The 15,920-nt window shown below is 50.0% G+C and overlaps 1 protein-coding gene and 1 pseudogene across 1 annotated transcript in view; both read left to right on the top strand.

Annotated features, from left to right (window-relative positions):
- Nucleotides 1-227: 227 nt before the first annotated feature.
- LOC113256627 (threonylcarbamoyl-AMP synthase-like) lies at nucleotides 228-1,350 on the top strand (annotated as a pseudogene).
- A 12,828-nt stretch (nucleotides 1,351-14,178) lies between these two features.
- RYBP (RING1 and YY1 binding protein) overlaps nucleotides 14,179-15,920 on the top strand; it is a 78,771-nt gene continuing 77,029 nt past the window's right edge. Inside the window, exons 1-2 of the mRNA XM_026501239.4 lie at nucleotides 14,179-14,299; nucleotides 15,052-15,177. Coding sequence (XP_026357024.1) covers nucleotides 14,268-14,299; nucleotides 15,052-15,177 — 158 coding nt within the window. The 5' untranslated portion in view covers nucleotides 14,179-14,267. The remainder of the gene's footprint in view (nucleotides 14,300-15,051; nucleotides 15,178-15,920) is intronic.

The raw sequence follows: 15,920 nt of genomic DNA, 5'->3' as shown, positions 1-15,920 counted from the left end.
CCTGGCAGGGCTGGTGGACGACTGCTCAGCTGCCAATCCTTTCCTGACGATCGGCTGACGCCCGCGATCGCTAAAGGAGTGGCCATGTGACCCAGACAGGAGATTTCTGGGAACGTCTAGGAAAAGTTTTCTCTCCCTTAACTTGACACATGAATGATGGTTTCTCTTCTCCTTCTAGATATTGCTGTGCCTTGTAATTATTAGAGTCATGACAACCATCTGTAATCATGAAAAGTAGGTCAAATCTAATGAGAGAAGAATGGCACCTGGGACCTTCATGACCAGCCAATGGAATCTTGTCTGGGACAGGGGCTTCCAACTATGTTATAAACAATACATTTCCTTATTGTTTGTATAAGTTTTTGTTTTGTTTTGTTGCTGTTCCTTGCAGCCAAAAACTTCCTACATGATACATCAAATTCATCATATCTATAGCTCAACTCAATTATCTCCTCCTCCAAACAGCCTCCCCTCCTATAAGTCTAGCTCTGTTAATACCGCCATGGTTGACTCATGAACCCATGTCAGAAACCTGGGCATCATCCTTGACTCCTCCCTGTGCCTCACTCCCAAGGTCCACTCATGAGTTAAGTCCAGGAGATTTATAGGCAGCTGAGGGCCACCGTGGGGTTGAGCTCTGTCAACTGTTCTCCTCTGCCTGTGGAGCCCAGCTCAGGCAGCGCTGGGGGCCCGGCTGTCGCGGCTCCCCAGCAGCCAGGCCGTGCGGACCAACGGCCCAGATCACGCACAAGGGACCAAGGTGTTTGGGCCGCCGTGGCCGAGCTGCGCCACGGCACCATGGTGGCCGTCCCCACCGACACACTGTATGGCCTGACCTGCTCGGCCAGCTGGGCACTGTGTACTGCCTCCAGGGCTGCAGCCACGCCAAGCTGCCGGCCTTCTGCCTGAGCTGTGTGGCTGACGTCTTCAGGTGCTGCCACGTAAGAGTACCCACGGGGCTCCTGAAAGACTTACTACCAAGACCAGTGACCCTGGTATTGGAACACTCCCAGGAGCTCAGTAAGGACCTGAACCCCTTTCTTCCTCTTATAGGCATCTGGATTCCTGACCCTGCCTTCGTGTAGGACTTGGCTCAGGTGTTTGGGGCATCATTTGCTCTCATAAGTGCCAACCTCAGCTCTCAGGCCGGTTCTCAGAATGTCTTTGAATTCCAGAACCTCTGGCCTCAATTATCCCTGGTTATTGATGGGGGACCAACTGAGGATGGTCAGAGTCCTGAGTATCGCCTGGGCTCAACTACGGTTGACTTGTGTGTATCTGGAAAGTTTGGCATCATTCATCCTCCAAAAGAAGTATGGGCTGCTCCCCTCACAGGGATCCTGCTTGTGAATCCCGGTGGAAGGGAGGACCCAAGGATGGATGCTGGCCACTATGTGTCTGTCCACTGGTGACTGGCAAGAGCTTATTTACAGAGGCCACTGGGGCTACAACATCACTAGTCTGACTTTTTAAGGCAACGTGTCTTTCTGAACACTGTAGACCATGCCCCAAGCTGGGGTTTAGTCTCACCCCTGGTGGGGGAGGTCTTACATATTATCTATAATTTCATATATCAGCCAAAAGCTAACTAGAGACTTTATTTGAGAACATTCCTAGGATGCCCTTATTCTTTTTTTCTTTTTTAAGATTTTATTTATTTATCAGAGAGAGAGAGGGAGGGAGAGAGAGTGCACAAGTGGAGGGGAGGGGCAGGGATAGGGACAAGCAGACTCCCAGCTGATCGATCAGGGCTCGATCCCAGATCCTGAGCGGAAGGCAGATGCTTAACCAACGGAGCCATCCAGGTGCCCTGGCCTTGTTGGAATAAGTTTCTTTTTAAAAAATACGTTTGAAAAATAATGTAAAGAACAGACTCAGAGCCGAGTCAGAGCCTCTTCTCTGATGGGTAGTGGCATTTAAGGTCCACATCAGCGAGGGCACCAGCTGTTTAAAAGTCTCCAGTGACTGAAGGCACGTGTTTGTGCACCTGAAGCTGGAACCAGGTTTGGATAAAGACTGTTGAGCCCCAGGCCCAATACTGTTTCCTCTGACTGGGGAGGCTGGTGGTATAGTGTGTTTTAATGCCCGGTGGAGAGACTCATCGGTTTGGACTAATGGTGGGAAGTGAGGTCAGTTGGAAGGGGTGGGAGCAGGGACGTCCAAATTTCAAAATCCTGGGGGGCACCTGGGTGGCTCAGTTGGCTAAGCGTCCAACTCTCGGTTTCAGCTCAGGTCATGATCTCGGGGTAGTGAGATCGAGCCCCGCATCGGGCTCCGCACTGAGCGTGAAGCCTGCTTCGGATTCTTTCCTCCTCCCTCTGCCCCTCCCCTGCTTGCACTCTCTCAAAAAAAAAAAAAAATTGGAAAACAAATCTCTATTATTTTTCTCAAAAAAAGCGGGGGAGGCGCCTGGGTGGCTCTGTCAGTTCAGTGTCTGCCCCTGGCAGGGTCCTCGGATCCAGCCCTGCAAGGGGCTCCTTGCTCAACAGGGAGTCTGCTCTGCTTCTCTCTCTCCCTCTGCCTGCCGCTCCCCCTGCTTGTGCTCTCTCTCTTTCTGCCAAACAAATAAATAAAAATCTTTTTAAAAATGAGAAAAATAAAAAAGCCCAGGAGATTCTGCTGCTGAAGGTCTCTCATTCTTTCCATTAACCCTCTCCTTGTTCTTTTCAGTTCTTTGCCAGTTTACTGTCCTGCACTCTCTCATTTTGAGACGTCACCACCATCTATATTGCTCCCAAAGAGATTTTAAAAACTCGGTGCTAATCCTCCAGCTTCCTTGATTACAATGTGTCGATAGCCTATGCCTATCTTCAAGGTAAACTCCGGCCAGTGCGCACAGTGTGTAAGCTGCATCAAGACTGGGCTTACTTCTCTGGACTGTCACCTCCACTGCTCCACATCAGCTTAGTTCTAACACCCTGATTTCCTTGTGGTCCATGAGCCACTGCCCCTTAGTGTCACTGCATGTGCGGTTCCCTGGGCCTGGGCGCCTCCCTCTCTGAGGCCGCCCTGGACAATCCTAGGGGGCCAGCACATTCTCATGCCCCTTGGTTTGCCGCTCGTACAGCAGAGCAGGCATACGCTTCATTCTCTCCCCTCTCGAGTTGTATTTTGAACCCCATCCCAAGTCAGTCTCCATCAGTATGGTGCTTCCCCTCTCTCCAGCAGTGAATCTTAAGTTCCAGACTCTCTAGTGTTGCAGTGTTAAGGGAGGTGCCTACCTGGTCTTGGGGCATCTGTTCATCACAGGTTGCCATAAAGACATCCCTGGTTTTCACTTCATGGCCTCTTCAAGTTCAGGCGTCACTTAGGCGATGCTCACACCATGCTGGGTCCCTAGAATCTCTGCCAGGAGGCCTTGGCTTCGTCTGCTGGGATACCACCACCGGTGCACCTGTTCTGCAGTCTTGCGGCCTTCCCAGGATCCCCTTCATGGACAGACCCTCCTGCTCTCCGGCCCTCTGCTCTCTCCCCCTAATTAACTCCTTGTCTTCTCTCCCCCTCCCAGCACCTGTGAAAAATTTTCTTGTCTGGAAATAGCAACCCCCTCCACTTCCTTCTTTGGGACATTTACTTATCCCCCTGCCTGCCCTGGGTTGCCCAAGGGGAACTTTGAGAGTTTAGAATTCTGGAACACGAGAGGCAGAGACTGACAGGCCTTTTTTCCTTCTACTCTGTCCGATTTCTTCCTTAAGACGGAGAGCCCAGGCCCAATAAACTGCTTGGGAAAGAAGGAAGATACCGGGAGGCAAGAAAACCCTGATGATTACGATCACCTGGCCACCACGGTCCTCACCACCCTGGAAATGATCTGCACGTGTACCCGTTTCTTGCAGACGGTGTGCTCCCGGAGCCAAGGCCTGCCGCGTCCTTTATCCCGCTGTTGTCAACTTCTGGTATCAGGCCCATAGTGGGTGCCTTGTAAATAGCTATGGAAGCTGAGAATGAAAGAGGGGAGTGGACTTGAGAGTCAAGGACTCCTGAGTGAACCCTGCCAGCTGCCTGCCTCGTTATGTGGTCCCGGGGTGAGTTACTTCACTTCTCTGTCCATGGGCAGTAGCAACAGGGGGGATACGACACATAGAGGGGGTGGGGGACCCCATACTCCTCAAAGGTCTCTGGTTTCTACATTCCCCTTTTCCTAGCCTTCCCAGATTCTGGTTCCATGATATGCTCTTCCCTCACCCTTTAGTTGGCCCAAACCTCTCTATCCCACACCTCCCCCTGCAAGTTCATTTTGTGTGTACATGGATTTTTGCTTCTGCTCTTTCACGTTGGGTCCCTTCCCTTCCTCCAGTGAATGAGTTTCAGGATTCTTGAGTTCCAGGGGTTCCGTTTGTGACAAAATACAAAGAACTTAGAATTTTGGTTCCGTGCCCTGGCTCTGGGATGTTGGACAAGTGTCTGAGTGTCAGTCTCCGCACCTGGACCACGGGAATGATGATAACTAACTCGACTAGATCCTTCGGAACAAGGGCTTGGGAGCCCAGACCGTCTGGATTCGAATCCTAGCCCTGCTGCTTTACAAATGCACCAGGGCAAGTGACTACTTTGTCTTAGTTTCCTTAGTCATAAAAGGGGCACCATCACAGAACCCACCTCACGGGGTTTTTGTTAGCATTCATTTCATGAAAACACCTAACGCTTTCAGACCACACCTGAGTAAACACTCCATATTGGTTGGTTATCCCTACCCCATGGGTGGCCTCTCTTTAGCCACTCACCAACTTATGACATGTGTACTATTCGTGTGCTTGGGCTGCTATGACCAAACACCACAGACTGGGTGACTTAGACGACAGAAATTTGTTGTCTCTCGTCATGGAGGCTGGACGTCCGAGATGACGGTGTCAGCGGGGTTGGTTTCTCCTGAGGCCTCTCCCTGACTTGCAGACAGCCTCCCAGTCACTGGGTGCTCACATGGCCTTTCCTCTGTGTGCACACGTCCCTCATGTCTCCTCCTGTCTTATAAGGAAACCAGTCACATTGTGGACTAGATCCCATTGTAAGGGCCTCGCTTTAACTTAATCACTGCTTTCAAGGCCCTATCTAAAATACAGTCACTTTCTGAGGTGCTGGGGGTCAGGGCTTACTATATGAATTTGAGGAAGAACACAATTCAGTCCATGACAGTGAATAAACAGACCCCGACATTAGATGTCCTGTGGGTGAGCCTCTTCCTTAATCTAATTCTTTTTTTTTTTTTAAAGATTTTATTTATTTATTTGACAGAGAGACAGATGGCCAGCGAGAGAGGGAACACAAGCAGGGGGAGTGGGAGAGGAAGAAGCAGGCTTCCAGCGGAGGAGCCTGATGTGGGGCTCGATCCCAGAACGTTGGGATCACGCCCTGAGCCGAAGGCAGACGCTTAACGACTGTGCCACCCAGGCGCCCCCCTTAATCTAATTCTTAAGGCATCCCAGGATGTTTGGGTTCCGCGGATTCTGTTTGTGGTATAGGAGAGAGAACGCGCCGTCAGAAAAGCAGGTTTTGAAGGTCGGGTTTCAAACCTGCTCGTGGGTCTATGGCCTTAGGCAAGTCTGAGCCTCAGCTGTGCACATCTTCATCCTAAGGAGAGGGATGACGTAACTCTCACCGAGGGGGCAGCGAGGATAAGGGCAGCCAGGTGGGCAAAAGCCCTCTGTGATCTCCATGCCCCCGGCGGTTTTTCCCTTGAACTAAAAGGACACAAGTAAATGGATTGTCTTGGCTCTCCTTTCTACCCTCAAAATTCTGTGACTCTGATTCTACAGGTAGAAAGTATCAAGGTATCAAGGACAAGCTGCTGCGGAAGCAGTTTCTGGACCGAAGGCATCAACAGCTATTGTTGAATCAGTGAAGGAAGTCACACCACCATAGGGAACCCCGCTCGGCATGTTCCTAAGGCCCCAAGTGGAGCCGTGTCAGTGCGTCATTCATTCCCTGGGTTCTGGCACGCCTGTCTCGTCCGACTCGGCAAGAGCTCACTGTAATGTGGGCCCACAAACTAGGTGTACCAGGGCCAGAAAACCTCTCCGTCTTTAAGAAGACCCTGGGGTCTTCTGTCAGAAAGGACTGCTTGAGCTTCCATGTCTGCTCACCTTCCCCAGGCACCCTCCAAAACTGGCTGGTCTTTTGCCGATGAAGCTGTGCTTTCACGAACAGCACGGTGAAGAGAGAAATTAAGAGGTGGAGCTGGGGGGCACCTGGGGGGCTCAGTCAGTTAAGTGTCTGACTCTTGGTTTCAGGCTCAGGTCATGCTCTCGCCATCTTGGGATCCAGCTCCGTGTCGGGCTCTGTGCTCAGCGCAGTCTGCTTCGCATTCTTTCTCCCTCTCCCTCCCACTCCCACTCTCTCCCTCTTTCTCTCTCAAACAAATAAATAAATAAATAAAACTTAAAAAAAAAAAAGAGAGAGAGAGGAGCTGGGAAATCAGGTGCTGAGTTTGAACTCAAACCCTGTCCCGGACTCCAGGCAAATCACTTCCCTGACTCCGATCCTTCCTCTGTCAAGTAGGGCGATAATAATAGTTCTTACCTCACTGGGTCATTTGGGGTTTCAATGGGGTAATAGATGTAAAAGTGCTTCATTCATTCCACAAATAACTTCTGAGTTCCTACTATGTGAAGGAGCGTTTTCTACACTGTTCTAGGCACTAGGGATACAGAAACAAGGCAAAATCATTGTCCCGATAGATAGAAATTAAATTCTAGTGCGAGAGTCAGACAAAAACAAATAATACATCATGAAATGCTAGACATAATAATGATAGAAAGAAAAATAAAGCAAGATGAGGGGAAAACTGACCAGGGGCTATGGTGTGTATGATATCTCAGTCAGGGAGGTCCTCTCTGAAGAGGGGACATTTAGCAGACATCTGGACAATCAGAGAAATGAAGCCATGGTCACGCGTGGGGGAGAACAGATAGAAAGGCCCGAAGAGGTGGTTGGGCTTGGCAGGAAACCACAAGAGGCCAGTGTGCCTGGAGCTGGGTTGGAAGTCGATGAAGTCAGTAAGCCTTGAAGGCCAGGGTCAAGATTCTGCATTTTAACTAAAGTGTCAAGAGCAGTCATTAGAGGATTTTGAGCAGGGGATTGCCTTTGTCGTGGACATCCCTCTGACCACTGTGTGGAGAAGAGACTTTAAAGAGCTGTGGTTTTCACAAAGCTGATGGACACATACTTCCTGCTCTCCACCTCTTGGGCATATGGTGGGCCGCACATCCTGTCACTGAGCGGGCCCAGGAGCTGTGGCCAGTGAGCAGAAGTCAGGAGTGTCACTTACAGGCCAAGCCGTTCATTAGTTGCCGGTGCAAGTCTCTCCAGAACTCCTCACCCCCTGTCTCTGTGACCAGCAGTGCTCAAGTGGAAGCTGCTCCATCGGCCTGGGGTCTAGAGGGAGGAGGTATGGGACAGAGCTGCAGCTCGCCTGCAGCGGGCATGCCGCTTCTGGGCATAACCTAGCACATTCGGACAGGTGGAGGGAGCGAGAGGAGAGGGAGGGAGGCCATTTAGGCGGCTGAAAGGTGATCCTAGCTTGGACCGGAGTGATAGCAATAGACATAATGAGACGTGGTCCGATTCAGGATGTGTGTGAAGGTCAAGTGCAGAAGATTTGCTAATGGGCTGGATGAAGGGCATAGGGGTAAGAGAGGAGTCAAAGATGCTTCTAAGAATCAGGGTCTAATTGTGTGAGTTACTAAGGAGAACACTCAGGAACGCACAGGACCACCCACAGTGCTAGGCACACAGCTAAACTACAAAATGCTAGCTCTTGTGGTTAATATTAACACTGGGGAGGGCAGTATGGAATGTAGAGGCTGGAGGACTTCTCCATTCTAGAATGACAGAATGATCAAAAGTCAGATTTACTAAAATAATTTATACAGAATAAAACTCTTTTGGTGTATAGGTCTGGGTTTTGACGAGTGCATTTTGTCTTGTAACCACCCCCACAGTCAGGATGTGAATGACTTCCATCTCCTCCCCAAACCCCCTTGTGCTGCTCCTCCGTTTGGTCAAACCCTCCTTCCACCCCAGCCCCTGGCAACCACTGATCTATACATTGCCCATCCCTATAGTTTTGTCTTTTCCAGAATGTCATATAAATAGAATCGCACAGTGTGTCACCTTTTGAGACCAGCTTCTGTCCCTTAGGATAATGTATTTGAGATTCATCTGTGTTGCATATGTCGGTAGTTTGCTCCTTTTTCTTGCTGAGTAGTATTCCGTGGTGGGGATGGACCCACTCTTTGTTTTTCATTCACCAGCTGAAGGGCATTTGGGTTGCTTCCAGATTTCGGTGATATGCATAAAGCTGCTATAAATATCTGAGTACAGGTTTTTGTGTGAACATATGTCTTTATTTCTTTTAGTAACTTTCTAGAAGTGGGATTGCTGGCTCATATGGTAAGTGTATGTTTAACTTTATAAGAAACTGCCAAACCGTTTTCCCAGAGGAACTGTACCATATTGCACTCCCACTGGCATTGTGAGGGTCTCTGAACTTCCTCCCCAGCACTGGGGATTGTCAGGATTTTTTGATTTAAGCCATTCTAATGTGCAGTGGTATCTAATTGTGCTTTTAATTTGCATTTTCCTAATGAATAATGATGCCGAGTGTCTTTTCATGTGTTTATTAGCCATTCACATATCCTTCTCAGCAAAATGTCCATTCAGATCTTTTGCTCATGTTTTCATTAGGTTGCTTATCTTTTAGTGTGTAGTAAAAGTTCTATATATATTTTGGATATGATTCCTTTATCAGATATGGACTTTGCAAATATTTTCTCCCAGTCTTTGACTCGTCTTTTCATTTTCTTAACAGTGTCTTTCTAAAAGAGCAGTTTTTAATTTTGATAAGATCTGAACTATCAACTTTTTCTTCTATGGATCATGTTTTTTGTATCACGTCTAAGAAATCTTTGTCTACCCAGGGGCACAAAGGTTTTCTCCTGCATTTTCTTCTGGAAGTTTATAGTTACAGGTTTTACACGCAGGTCTATGATCTATTTGGAATTAATTTTTATAAATGGCATGAGGTCTAACCCAGGATGATTTTGACTGGTGATATTTCCTACTGTGCCGGAAGCCGATCAATAAAACGCCATAGCTCTGATAAGCACGTGCACAGGTGACACAGGGTGGTTGCAAAATCTGGTTAAGGTTCAAACACAGATGGTCAGGGAAGCTCCACCTCTCTCTGACTCCAGGCTGCTTCTCCAGACGTGAATCCTATCCTCAGTATTGCTCTGCAGATGTCCCCAGTGATACCGGCACAAGCCCCAGTCTTTCTGTAAAGTGAGCTAGGTAATCCGCAGTTCCTAAAACACGCCATGTAGTTAGTTGCTTCGAGAAACAATGCTTTCTCCTAAACCACTGAAGGAACATTCAGTGCGAAGTAGGGCATTAAATCTTAGCAATTAGGGTTGGAATCTTAACCTTCCTAGTTTCTGGCCTGCTTGAGGGCTTTTAGTCACCAAATCATACTGTTTTCTTCTTCCTCTTCTCCTCAGTAACACTCCCACTGAAAGTTTCATTAAAATCATTTAGATTTTGGTATGCCTAAAATATCAAGAATAAAATTGGTGAGGAGAGAAGATTAGAAAGTCAGCGTGAGGGCAGCGCTGGCTGGCTCAGTCAGTAGAGCGTGGGCTTTTGATCCCAGGGGTTGTGGGTCTGAGCCCCATATTGGGTGTAGAGATTACTTAAAAAAAAAGACAAGTCAACATAAAATTGTCACCATGTGATGTGGCCAATTGAGAACATTTTAAGAAAGACAACTAACGTCTACTATTGCCTTTATTGAAAAAGGCATTTATTACATCAAGAATGATAAAGCAGAAAAAGCAAGAGTGTTTGAAGGGGTCTGGCACTATTTCTATAAGAGTATTATGTCTTTAACTCAAGATATGAATATCAAATTCTTTTTTTGCATTGGTCTAGTGCACGAATCTGATGTTCTTACTCAACTACAAGCCAGAACATCTTGAAAGCCAAGAAGTTAATAAACCTAGAAATCTGGGGCGGGGGGAAGGAGGTGAGGGGGCATTAAATTATCTAACCTTCCAAGAAAAGAAAAAAGTTGGAAGGACATGATCTCATTATAAAAAATACTCTTTCCCGAGAATCAATTGTTGGCAATTTACTTGGATGTAGGAAAGTATGCATACATTTACCATTAGTTTTATTTCCTCTCACTGCAGACCAGTGAAAACCTCACACCGAATTGCAGTTTGGGACTCAGATCAGAAGGTGAAACATGGGTGGGGTGGCTTAAACCAGGAGGCATTTGGAGAAAGGCTTTTTTTCTCTCACTTGTTTATAATAGCTTTACTGGGTATTCCTAAGGTTCGAAGTCCTACTCTTAGTGAGTATGTAGGTTTTTTGTCTAGGAGTAGCACTTGCAAATTTAAAGGCAGGAGGCGTCAGAGTTGATAACATTCCAGACCCTTCTTTGGCAGGGATCAGTAATTTTTTTTTTAAAGATTTTATTTATTTATTTGACAGAGATAGAGATGGCCAGCGAGAGAGGGAACACAAGCAGGGGGAGTGGGAGAGGAAGAAGCAGGCCTCCAGCGGAGGAGCCTGATGTGGGGCTCGATCCCAGAACACGGGGATCATGCCCTGAGCTGAAGGCAGACGCTTAACAACTGAGCCACCCAGGCACCCCTGGCAGGGATCAGTAATTTTTGCTTCTTTCTTGAGCAAAGGAAGGGGAGCCCACTGGAGCTCCCCTCCTGCTCTATCAGGCCAATTTAAAGGTCCTTCACTACCTCTCCCTCCAGGGGTCTGCTTTCTCCCGGAGTCTCATTTATTAAGGCAGACCACAGTCTCAGGCAGACAAATATTCTTGATCAACTCATCAGTGGCTTCCATGGCACTCAGGATAAAGACCCCACTCCTTCAATGCATGCTTACAAGGCACTCTTCGGGGCACTTACACAGAATAGTGGGAAGGAAAAACAACAGAAAGAGAAAGAAATCCTTGCTGTTATGGAACTTATATTCTGCTTGGCAAAGATCTGCTGAGCAAGATAAGTAATCTAACTACACGTTATGTAGATGGTGGTAAGTGCTAAGGAGAAGAAAGGAAAGTAGTCAAGGGGGGAACCGTAAAGTAGTTGAGGGGGAGAGAAGTAGTTGAAGTATCAGGTTATGGGTTGGTGTGTGATATGTTTAGATACGGTGCCCAGGAAAAACCTCACAGAGAATGTGACTTTTGAACAAAGACCTGAAGGAAGTGAGGCAGCTAAGAATGTGGTTATCTAGGGAAAGAGCATTCCTGGTAGACAGAACAGCAGGTGCAAAGGCCCCGAGATGGGAGCGTGAGTGTTCCCGGAACAGCAAAAGAAGCCAGTGTGACTGAAGTAGAGTGAATGATGGGAAGGGAGGCAGAATGTGGTCTTTCAATCTGTCTTGTGTATCTGCGGAATCATTTACACCAGACACTTCTTGGGAAGTGCTTCTAACCAGCATCTACTCTAAAGAACATGGATTGCAAATAATTTTTAAAGCAGTAGAACCATTCCTTCAAATGAAACTTGAAATGGAAGTTCAAAATAGGAAAAAGAAAAGCAGGGGAGGGGCTGTCAAATCCCGTTCATCCCTACACCCCACAGTGGTTCAAGGCAATGCCATGGAGGAAGATTTGTTTCCCACACAGCTCAGGTGCCAATCACCACTCTGATGTTCTGCCCAGAGCCAGGATATTTTATAGCACACTGCTCCAGAAGTAGTCTTGTCTGTACCTAAAGGAGACTTTCAGTAGATACTTACCTCCAACAAAGGAACGAAATTAGAGCCTCTACAGTTACAACCACATGGTGATATGTGGGTCTGATATGTTCCTAGAAATTAGTTCTCTATTCTGGAACTTCTTTTTTCTTAAAAACATTTTTTAAAACTTTTTTTCTTGAAAAGGTGAAATAGGTCAAAGAATTAAAAAAATGCACTAAGAAAGTCCATCTCTTAGGGATAACTGCATTACCGTGTATTTGCAATGGAATTCCGCATGCTCGAGTAAATAAAAAGGAACTACTGATAATAGGCAACAGGATGGAGGAAAATTACAAATATTATGTTGAGCAGACACATGAATGTATACCATATGACCCATGTATATGACACTCAAACAGGCAAAACTAATCTTTGGTGACAGAAGTTGGAACAGACGTTACCTGTGGGGAGGGGAGTTACTCGGTGGGAGGATGCAAATTTCTGTATCTTAATCTGTATGGTGGATACAAAGGTGCAGTAGATATCTATACAAAATCATGGAGCTGAAAAATGATTTGTGCATTTTATTCCATGGACATAATTCAGTCCATCTCCTTTCCACTATCTGTTGCTCCCAGCTACCCAGTTCCCCTACCCAGAGGCCACTCCTCCAGGGATTTCTTAATGCCCCTTTTCTTTCAGTACCTTCATACCAGGGGTGGAGTCCTGGGAGGAAGCCAGGCAGACACCAGAGGCAAACGCTGTGGGCACTGGGCCGTGGCTTGTGTGCATGCCCCTTGGCTTTTTCTGGCCCCTTTGGCCCTCTGCCTCCCTCCTCTTCCTCCTTTTCTCCCTCCCTTCCTTAGAAGGCAAGGGGGGAAGCCAGGGAGTCCCGAGAGGTTGCTGACCCTTGCTAAATAATGCCGTCCCTCCTGGCTCTCCAGGGTGTGCCTGCCTGCAAAGGACAGCATGTGCTGATCAAGTTTATCGTTGACACATTCATTCCCTCCCTCTTTTATTCTCTCCCTTCTGTTCCTTGGAAAGATCCTAGGACTTCCTGCTCCTTGGGCATTCAGTCTCAGTGAGCTTCCCCTGTCTCGTGCCTTGGTATGTTTCCCTTCCATGGGGCAGTCCTGATAACCCACTGTGTTTGCATATAAACATATCTCAGTAGAGGCTGCAGGCCTGTCTTATCTTCCCTCCACACCGCTATCCCCACCTCCCAACTTCTAGCATCCTTCTTTGACCAATTCCCTACCCCCACCCAGAGCTTCCGCCCAGCCAAGTCTTTTATCTTATCATCTAGGGTCCTGACTCCCTGAGGGCAAGGGGCCTGAGTCACGTTCAAGTCAATTTGGCAAGCATTCTTGAAGCTGGGCAGAAAGTAAAGGGTACTACCTGTTCCTCGCCTTCAAGAATCTTCTAAAGTGGGGGAAATGGTACTCAACCCAGACCCAGTTATAATAGTTCTTAACCCAATACTTTGTATTGGTCCTTCCTCAGTGCCAGGCACTGACCTGCGTGCTTTTCGTGTATGACATCTCTGAATTTTCCAAACAACCCTAGGAGGAGGGTTGTTAGCCTCATCTTGCAGATGAAGGAGCTGAGGCATAAGGTTAGTCTGCTGGCATGTGGCCGCCTGGATTTGAACAGCAACTTCCCTAGGGAAACGCCCTATTTAGGCTCTGGCGGGGGGGGGGGGGCGGAGGGGGTGGTGGGTCTCAAGCGGTAGTTGGTGTCCCGAGTGTCGGGCTTTGGGGTACCTTTAGTTGTGCCACACCCTTTCATCACAGTTCTCTCCTGCATCAGGGGCCTGGGAGGGGGCTTAGGACTGGAGTGTCGGCAGGAGGCCGGGACTTTAGGAGAGGTAGATACAAAGCTCCGCGTGGCAGAGGAGCAGAAGAGAGCGGGGAACCCGGGCCAAAAGAAAGAGGCCCTGCCGGCTCCCGGGATACTACAAGCCTCGAGGCGTTGCAAGCGGCGCGGCAGTTGCAAGCCCCAGTGGCGCGCGCAAACTGTGCGGAACTACTTCCCCGGGGGCAGCTTCGGGGTCCGGATCCCCGCGACAGCCCCTAAAGGCGGGCGCGCGGGATCCGGAGCCCACTGCCGCTTCCCGGGCGCGGCCACGTGCGCCCCGCCGGGATCGCACGCTCCGCCGCGCCGGGCCGCCGGGCCACCGGCAAGCACGCGCGCCCCCAGCGCGCACACACTCCCGGGCACGCACACCGACGGCCCGGCCCACGTCCGCCACGCCCCGCCCTCCCCCGCGCCCCGCCCCCGCCCTCGCGGCGCCGGCCGCAGTCCTCCCATTGGCCGCACGGCGCGTGACGCGCGGCGCCCGGCCCCGCCCCTCGTCAGTCACTCGGCGGAGGCGGCGCTGGCGGGGACTAGTCTCGTCCGGAGACTGGCAGCGGCGGCGGCGGCGGCGGCCGGAGCTCGAGCCCCAGCGGCTGAGGGCGGGCGGGCGCGGGGGAGGGAGGGGGGCCGGTCCGCGACGACTCCCCGGACGGCGTTTCTCCTCCGAGCGGCGCCGGTTTCAGCTTTGGGGGGGGCGGGGGTACAGCCCATCCATGACCATGGGCGACAAGAAGAGCCCGACCAGGTACCTGCTCGGAGCTGAGGGGGCGGAAGGGGAGGGAGGGCTGGGGGCGGGCGGGGGCCGGCGACGACTAGGCCCCGGAGCCACCCGGGGCGGGGGGAGGCGCTGCTAAGATGGAGATCCGGGGGCGGGGGGAGGCGGCGGCGGCGGGCGGTGGCGGCGGCGGCGGGAGGCGGTGTCGCTCCCGCTCGGGGCCGGCGGCCGTGCGCGCCGCAGCCATGGCGGCTCCTCCTCAGCCGCCCTCCGCCGCCGCCGCCGCCGCCGCCACTCCTCCCAGACAAAGGGAGATTTAACCAGGTGGGGAGGGAGGGAGGGCGCGAGCATGGGAGGGGAGAGGGAAGGAGCCGGCCCACTCCCCGCCGCCGGCCTCGGGCTGCCCCTGCGCGCCCCCTCCAGATCCGGCCCGCGGCTCCCCTGCTGGCCCCCCCAGCCCCACGCTCAAGTCCACAAGTCCGCCCGCTTCCTGCGCCCGCCGCGGCCCTTCCCGGGGCGCCGCCGCCGTCGCCGCCTGCTGTGCGAGGCAGCACGGCCCGGGCCCGGAGGTTGCAGGGTGCCGGTGGGGGCGCCCCGTGCCCTCCCCGGTCCGTTTCGGGCCCCGAAAAGGGTGGGTGGGTGGTCGCCCGAGCGAAGTTTCCAGTACTGGATTCCTGCGAAATTGCGACGGCTCACCAGCGCCTGTGTTTTGCTGTTTCTCCCCCTTTTTCCTGCTCCCTGCCTCTTCCCTCCCCTTTCCCCCACTCCTCACTCCTCCGAAGGCCAAAAAGACAAGCGAAACCTGCCGCAGACGAAGGCTTTTGGGATTGTAGCGTCTGCACCTTCAGAAACAGCGCTGAAGCCTTTAAATGCAGCATCTGCGATGTGAGGAAAGGCACCTCCACCAGGTACTTGAAGATCTGTGTTAGCTTTTGTTGAAGGACTTTTTTTTTTTTAAGGTGGGGGAGAGGGTGGAGAGCTGTACTTTTCTGCCCTCTTTCCAACTTGTTGATTATGGCTTTTTTGCATTTGGGGGGTGGGCGATGTGTGATTTTGGTTGTGTGTATTTCGTGTTGGTTGCAAAGCGTCGTATTCACTGAATGATTTATGGGAGGGAATTTTTCCAGATTTTCGTCTTATTTCAAACAGGCTGGATTTATTTGACACTTGTATCCATTGGCTTATTGGTATTGGCTCAAAAAGAGAGGAAGCGGTGCTTTTGGTATGGGTTGTAGGACTTTAGACCTTTTATTTATTTATTTATTGCCTTGTGTAGAATGTTTTTAATTTGCCTGCCCTGAATTATTTTTTTCTTCTCTGAGCGATTTAGTGGTGGATTATGCTGGTTGTTGTGCTTTTCCTGTCTTGAGCTGTCTGTTATTTTCTTGCACTTGAAAATAAATGTTGGGGTTTGATAAAGAAAGTGCATTTTTTGGAAAGCTGAGCTGTCAGTTTGTGTTTTTTTCTGATTAGCTTATGCAGAGTGGTGGTGGAGGGCGATTTTGCAAAATGGTGAAATGAATAGACTGTATTGAAGTTTTTTTGTGTTTAAAGCTTTATTATAATGAAAAGAATGTTGAAAGAATTCATTTTTGTGAAGGTAGTAAATCACATCTGGTACCAAAACGAGTTGAACTCCACATTTAATGTT

Source organism: Ursus arctos, unplaced genomic scaffold (genome assembly GCF_023065955.2).
Source record: "Ursus arctos isolate Adak ecotype North America unplaced genomic scaffold, UrsArc2.0 scaffold_14, whole genome shotgun sequence".
In the NCBI taxonomy this organism is placed as follows: domain Eukaryota; kingdom Metazoa; phylum Chordata; class Mammalia; order Carnivora; family Ursidae; genus Ursus; species Ursus arctos.
This window is presented reverse-complemented; position numbering and strand designations above follow the sequence as displayed.